Genomic DNA, 8,059 nt, shown 5'->3' on the forward strand with positions numbered 1-8,059 from the left:
CCCCCTCCACCACCATCGGATGAAGATAATGACCCTGACTATAAGCCAGAGGATCCAGTTGACGACCATCCTGAAGAACTGCCACAAAACGTAAGTGCACTTGCTCATGTCAAAACAGAGAATGATAACAACCCTACTGTGTCTAAGAAGTGAAAGACTGATTCATCTACTCATGAATACAATGTGATCTTTCCACTACTTTGCTGTGATACACGCCATACCATTGCTTCTGAGGACACTCAACAATGCTGTGCAAAGAGAAATGTACGACAATCTGAGACACTCGAGACACGCAATTGGTTTTTGATGCAAGCGGTACCAACAGAGCAGGCACCATTCGACATGGAAGGAGTAGTCCCGATCAACCAAGGTGATGGTACGGTGGGCCGTAAGCCACCGGAGGCGCCATGAATACAACCTTTTGGAACTGCCGGGGCTTGAAAGGGTCCCTGGTAGTTCGACGCCTCAAAGGGATTAAGGCAACTTATTCCCCGAACATACTCTTTCTGATCGAGACTAAGAACCCAGATGATATCGTTCACGACGTTGCACCTCAGTTGGGATATGATTGTGTGAAGTGTGTATCTCCTTTGGGTATAGGGGGTGGTTTAGCTATGTTATGGAAGAAGACTGTTTCTGTTTGTTTTTATGATGTAAACGAAAAGATCATTGACTGCAAAATCAATAATAAATATGTTTCTGTCTATTTCTCATGTGTTTGTGGTCACCCAATACGTGAACTGAGACATCACCTTTTAGTACGTTTACAACGAATATCAACAAACAGAAATGGTCCTTGGTTAATGTGTGGTGACTTCAATGAGATACTTAATAACAATGAGAAACGAGGTGGTCGTGTAAGAGGAAATTGGAGCTTCACAGATTTCAGAAACATGGTTAATATCTGCAAAGTTTCTGATTTACCTTTCAAAGGAAATAATATGACTTGGTCTGGAAAACGATGGAAGCATACAGTTCAATGTTGGCTCGATCGTGCATTGGCTAATGATCAATGGAAAGCTACTTTCCCTGCATCTGAAGTTATTTATTTGGAAATGGTGGAATCTGATCATCGTCCAGTAGTAATAAATATCAAACGTACAACGGACAGAGGTATGAAACCTTTTCAATTTGATACTCGACTCTGCGAACTCCAAGAGTTTCACGATGTAGTACAGCACAGCTGGTCCGATTCTGACTCACAAGATAGGTCTCTTTATGAACAAATCTGTCACTGTAGGAAAGACATTTCACAATGGAAACGAAACCATAATACCAACTCTGCTATATAGATCAAAGAATTGACTCAGGAAATCGATGTAGCACACACCAATCCGGCTATCTCCTTAGACCAACTACATGAACTTCAAAGATGTCTCAGTACTGCATATGGAGAGGAAGAAAAACATTGGCAATTAAAAAGCCGTAACTTGTGGCTACATTATGGTGATCAACATTTGTTAAAATAAATTAAACAACATTTGTTAAAATAAATTTGCATGGGTCATTATAAACATTTTGAAGTATAAAGTGAATAATAAAAGTATACAGCTTGGCCTAAAAATTCCTAACAATTTTTTATGTTTGCAAACTCATTATGTATTAGTAGGGCTTTGGTTTTTTATTGATTATTTTAAACTATATTAAAGTATATATATTTCTATTTATATATATATATATATATAGTTTTAGCTTCTGCTTTTATAAAAGAAAAACTCAGAACATTATATGATATTTATACTATTTTTTTCCATGATTTATACTATTTTCTAAATATATATTTACATTCATAATGATTACATGTATTAATTTGACCTGGGTAAACTCAAAACTTATTTATCTTTTCAAAAAAAAAATTGTACTACAACTTCATAACAAAAAAACACTTATAATTTTATGTTACAAATTATTCTAAATCACTTTAAGTGTAGAATGGATATCCGACTTATATAAACATTAAAAAGCGGATATTTACAGGTCAAGTAATAAATCAAATAACTGGTTGGATAATGGATAGGTATTAAAAAATGAATACTCAATACTCGATCTTTATCCGGAAGTAATAGAATTATAATACTCTTTATCTGACCCTAAGATCATGAATACCTTTTTTCGAGATGGGACGAATATGAATAACGGGTATTAGTGTCTATCCTTATACAACTAAAAATTATAACAATCAATTTAAGAACATTAAAAGTATGAATGGTAGCAGCGTATGACGGAAAAATCCGTCGGCGGTTTAGTTCAACCTAAAAATAAAAAAATAGGATGGACAACAAACCACCACTGCCCAACTCTATTTGTACATGGTCTTTAAATTCATGAATGGTTGACAACAAATCACCGCTGGCCAACTCTATTTTGACATTGAAATTCACGAATGTTAGGATTATTCATGGTTGATAACCCAACAATCATGATTTTCATTGAAATTATATATAGATAGGAGAATGTGGCTCTCTTTAGTTATTATGATCTTCTTATTAAATTGTTTTTACATTAGAAGTGTAAATGATTTTACTGATCTATACTTTACATCCAAAAAAAAAATTATTTAGTATATTTTTTACTTTGTTAGCTGATTCTGACTGGGCTTCTTGTCCCAACACACGACGCTATGTAAGTGGCTTCTGCATATTCATTGGTTCTTCTCTGGTTTGAAAACATAAGAGAGTTGTTTAGTTATGTATAAGGAAATGATTTATTTAGAGATTTGTTAAGATGTGCACCGGTTTGTAAGGAAATAACGTATATACACTAATAATGTTACAAATTATAACTTTAAGTTGTGGTATTTATTAAAATGGTAAGGATTTACTATTTAAATCTTACAAATATAATGTTATATTAGCAAATGTGCTTCCGTTGTAATAAGTAAGCGATTTCTGAAAATAACCCTTCTCATTTTTTATATATATTATAATCTATAGTGGTTTCATATCCACTAACAACCTAGCATTAATCAACAACAACGGATTGGATAACCAAGCAATACCATTAAACCAATAAAGAATCCAACAATAAAAAACCAATAAACCAACAAAGTCAATAATCAATTCCAACATGCTACAATGTTCTATCGACTCCATTCTAGCAACCTAACAATAGTTAGTCCACAATCAATCAAGCCTCTAGAACATCCTCATTTTCATCGCATTGATTGCACTATCACATTTTGCCTTTACCTCCACCACAAACACAAATTGAGATGCATAAGAATTGTCATAAACATTCGGTGAGGTAATCATCTCATCTATTGGGCTATGCACACAAGAAGCTGAGATTCCAATGTTAAGCAACACAAACAACACAACAAACCAGAGAAACAAGTGTCAGACATGTGGGTGTCGACAAAAAATAGGGTTTTCCTTCTCCCAACGTCGACTTCCCCCTTATATATGTCGATTAGGGATTCACTTGAACCAAACGGGATCAAATCGACAATTTAAATCAACTCGGTCGAACCAGAATTTGTTGGTGTCAATCGACACCCACCCCCAAAACATACTATTTGGTTTGCGGGTGTTACGATATCTCTATACTATTAAACTTTCAAACAAAAAATAGATGATATATTTTTTAGTTTTTTTTCCCTAAAAAAAGTTATATGGGATTTATTACCATTCATTGAAAAAAAGCGAACATAGAAATTTGATGTCCAAGTTAAAGAAAAGACAGTAAAGAAAAGAATGATTATATATTTTGATCAACCCAAATAAATAGATCAGCAAAGAAAATACTTTTGTAATTACTCGGTTTTATAATTATATGGATCAGCAAAGAAAATCACAGTTTCAAATATTTAGATTTAAATATATATTTCAATCGAGACTTTGGAGATTGTACATATTCTCTCTGTCTCTAATAGATTGATGTTTTAGAAATCTTTGTCTTATCCCTAGAACATTGATGTTCTACATTAAAAAAATTAAAGTGTTTTTTATTTTATATTTTTCTCCACATGAAATGTTATCTAAAGTTTATATTTTCTCTTTTTAGAAAGAAGTAATTAAACATTGATTCATAAACAAAATTTTAATAAATGGTCAAAACATCAATTTTTTAAAGACTGAGGGAATATGATGTAAGACATGTACAAGACATATGAGATTGGGGCACATGAAACTAAAATGCAAATGCAAAACCCTTTTGTAGGATTGTAATAACTATATGTATCAGTACGTGCGTAGTTAGATTATAATTTATAAGTACATGCGTACTTGTAAGTCCGCATGGTTTATATTTTGTAGACTTGTAAACGGAACGGATATCCGGGTTTTTTGGACTCTCCTGATCCGGATCCGTATTTAACGGATACATGAAAGTACTATCCGGATTCGGATTTGTGGCTATCGGATATCCGGGTACAAATATCCGTTCAACAAAACCAGATATCCGGATCCGACCCTTCTATTTTCTTTTGATGTGCCCACCATCAGATGAAACTCTAGCACACCAACAACAAACTCAAATCTCTTCTCCGAACTCTCTTTTGTTCTATTTTCTCTCGATTTCTCTTGATTTCGTTAACCACCATAGCTAAACCCTGGATCTTGCATGGATCCGTCCAAATCTCATCATAAGACAAAATTCTTATGATGTGTGCTATTTGAAATTAAATCCGTAAATCATCCGCACAAAACTGATGTGTCGAAAGGATACCGACTCAAATGTTTAACGAATAAACAATCTCCAACTCTTGCACGGAAAGAATCATTACAGAGAAAATGACATAAAGAAACTGGTAACGAACATGCCCACTTTACAAAGACACCACACTACACTCCAAGTCTGGACCAGAACTTGCGTTCATGTATATAGCTCGCTTATGTGAAACCTTGAGTTATAACATGCTAAAGAACAAGATCATCAATATGACATAATTATAAGCAATATATGTCATATTTGATATTAAATATCTAACCAGGTTTGTTTGCTTTGTCGGTCTAAGTATGTACACGTACAAAATAAAAATATTCTATATATGTCTCGATTCATTTTATTCATTGACGTCGTTTCTAATAACTTTAACGTATTTAGGGAATCTCCCATTTGACATTAGCTAAAGGACATTTTCATTTCAGCCAATTCAAGTCATCCACATTTCCTTCGTTGTTCTATCTACCGTGATTATAAATATGTACAAGGACATGCATGTATCGAAAAGCACCGTAAGAACATAACTCATACATGAATAATCAAAGTTAAACAACACAAAACCACACCCTCCATCTGTTTGTATACCCAATGAAAGTCACACAAAAAGAAATGTAAAACTAAAACAAGATATAGAACTTGAAAACTATTGAGAGTTCTCGGACCCCATGAGAACCCCAAATTAAGCCAAATATACCGTCCTAATCCCAATGAAAAGAAACACCAACCCATGTGGTGGACCTTAGAATTACATAAACGAAAAAAAAAAAAAAAAGATCAAAGTCAGGACCATATTATGTACATACACATATAATTTACCTCGAGTGGATTTAACAGTAGACCATAGTAAACCTTGAGGCTTGAGCCAATCTTGAACCTCTTTTGTTTTTCTTGAACAACGCGAAGGAAGAGATGATTGAGATGGTGAGATGAAGAGGATCCGAGGGAGCTTTATATATGGTGCCAAGATCAACTTTCCCCATGATTAGATCTCTCTGATCCAAGCTTCTTCTCTCATCTCACAACAAAAGGGAAAAAAAAAAGTGATGAAGGTAAACCCTAGCTAGTTATAGATGATCATATAACCAAATTTTTTGTTTATATCAAGGAGGTGAGGGAGGATCCAACGTTATTATTTGTTGGATCAAGCCATGCTCCATTGACAACACTTGCATTATTCCACATGTTGTTGTAGTTTGAAGGATCCAAAGATGATGATGACATGAACCCATTAATGTTCCCAGAGATCTGATCAAGCTTTCCTCCTTTGTTCATGTCGTCATTGTTACCTCCAACATGCAGATCTTCAAGAGATGCTAGGGTTTGGAGATGGGATTGTCCCAACATGTCACTACCATTGTTCATGGGCTTGTGAGGGTGCTGGAGAAGAGTAGAGGAAGAAGAAGACATCGAGGACCCGAATAGACCCGATAGAAGAAAAGGTTTGTTTGTTGTGGAGTTGTTGATGAAGCTACCATTAATGGTGTTGTCATGACTCATATGATGCGGAAGACCTAATCCAAGGGCACTAAGACTGCTAAACCCAGATGAGAGAAACTCACTCTCTAGACCACTTGATGAAGAAGTCTTTGAAGAATCACTGAAACGGCTTGGAATCATTGGAAGATTATTACAGCTACTCACATGGTCTGATAAACCATAGAACAAAGGATGATGATTCATGGAAGAGAAATGGGAGATCTGATGATGGTTATTAGGGGATGAAGAAGTCGTCGTCGAGACAGTGGAGGCTGCAGTGGTTGCGGTTGATGTTGATGGCCGTTTCATTCGTTTGCTCTTCCGGTAGCTACCGCCTACGGGAACGTTCCTGAGAGTCCCACCTCGCGTCCAGTATCTCTTGCAAGCCTTGCAAAAGTGACGCGGCTGAGAGAGGCTGTAGTTATTGTAGTAACAGAACTTTGTGTTCGACGAATCGCAACGAGGGCATTTAAGTTGCGGTTGCGGCTGCTGCGGTTGTTGTTGTTGTTGTTGTTGCTGCTGCTGCTGATGATGATGATGAGATGAAGCCACGATCATGTTCTTGCTCTGCATACTCGCCTGAGAAGAGAGGAAGAAAAAGAAAGAGAGAAGAGATGTTTAGATCGTGTGGTTTAACTAAAGGCAAGAGAACAACGAGAGGACAAGAGGATATTATTCGGATCCAAAAGCTAAGAAACAAAAAATTTAATGGGTCATATTATTTAAAGAGATAAAATTATAAAGGTAATAAGAGAAAAAAGAGAGAGAGACCAGTGGATTGGTGTTGAGAGAGCTGATGATAGGCATCTTCTTCTTCTGGTCACAATTGCCAAACATATCTTTCTTGATTAAGCTCTTTTGATTTTTGTTTTTTTTTTGTTTTTTGGTTTTTCTTCGCTTCTATAAAAGAGAATCCTTTTGAAACCAGCAGTGTACAGACAAAGAGCTGTTGGCTACTGAAGCTATTATTACTGTTTTAACTTTCAAAGATTGAAGAAGCACAAAGATTCTTGACAGATGGTTTCTTAAGCTCCTTATTTTTTTATTTTTTTTTTGTAATATTGTTATTCGTGCCACTATTGATTTTATATAATATGTGTGAGTTGCACTAGGGTTTTCTCGAGTTGTACTTAATAATATTGCTACTAATTTTTAAATAAGATTTGCTACAGAGATGTTCAAGATGGCCTTTGTTCTATAAATTGCTACTAATTTTTAAATAAGATTTGCTCATTTTACTGTAATTACATTAACAAATTGAGTTTTCTGTACTAAAATAAAAACATCTTTTTCCTTGACCGACTTTTAGTAAAATCGTTTTCATTATTTTCTACTTTAAAACATAAGATAAAGTATCAGCGATTTATCAGTTTTTAAAATAAAATTAACCGTGAAAGTTTAATTTAAACCTTTGATCCACAAATGATTTGTATTAGTTTAGACATTAAGATATTGTTTTGCCATCCAATTATTTTCATAAGTATCTGATGATCTGTATTTGAATCTAATTTATTAGAATAAAGTAACAAAATATGTAACTTTAACCGTGTAATAAAATACACAATCGATTGAAAAATAAATTGTTGAACCTTTTGTTAATAACTTAATATAGAAGTAATATCCCTTAATTTTACCCGCAATTATAATGTTGTCTTTACGTATCTTATGGTCTCCACTGTATATCTCCAACTTGTCATGGCCTGTTTGCCGGAGTGCATTGCCGTTAAACTTCAGAAATTGTATAGGAACAAATATACTATATATGACTCTCCATTAGTAAAACAACACAAAAAATTTAGAAACCTTCATAGATTGGTGAAGATTTATACCCACTCATCATCTTCTCTTTATACGAGCTTGTATCTTTGTTTCATATTCTTTTATCTATAATCCGAAATTAAAACCCTAAACCACTATCATT

General features: G+C 34.5%; 1 protein-coding gene across 1 annotated transcript; it reads right to left on the reverse strand.

Moving 5' to 3' along the window:
- Positions 5,161-7,156, reverse strand: LOC104776890 (dof zinc finger protein DOF1.4). The gene is made up of 2 exons (XM_010501053.2): positions 6,910-7,156; positions 5,161-6,717 (listed from the first exon to the last, which is right to left on the reverse strand). Exons 1-2 carry the CDS (start codon positions 6,973-6,975, stop codon positions 5,758-5,760), a joined length of 1,026 nt encoding a protein of 341 aa, XP_010499355.1. The 5' UTR covers positions 6,976-7,156; the 3' UTR covers positions 5,161-5,757.

This window comes from Camelina sativa, chromosome 3 (genome assembly GCF_000633955.1).
Source record: "Camelina sativa cultivar DH55 chromosome 3, Cs, whole genome shotgun sequence".
In the NCBI taxonomy this organism is placed as follows: Eukaryota; Viridiplantae; Streptophyta; class Magnoliopsida; order Brassicales; family Brassicaceae; genus Camelina; species Camelina sativa.

Bases quoted from the DNA above. Each gene is read 5' to 3' on its own strand.
- LOC104776890 (XM_010501053.2), bottom strand. From the start codon at position 6,975: ATGTTTGGCAATTGTGACCAGAAGAAGAAGATGCCTATCATCAGCTCT. The intron at 6,718-6,909 runs GTCTCTCTCTCT...CTCTCTTCTCAG, and splicing joins CTCTCAACACCAATCCACTG to GCGAGTATGCAGAGCAAGAA.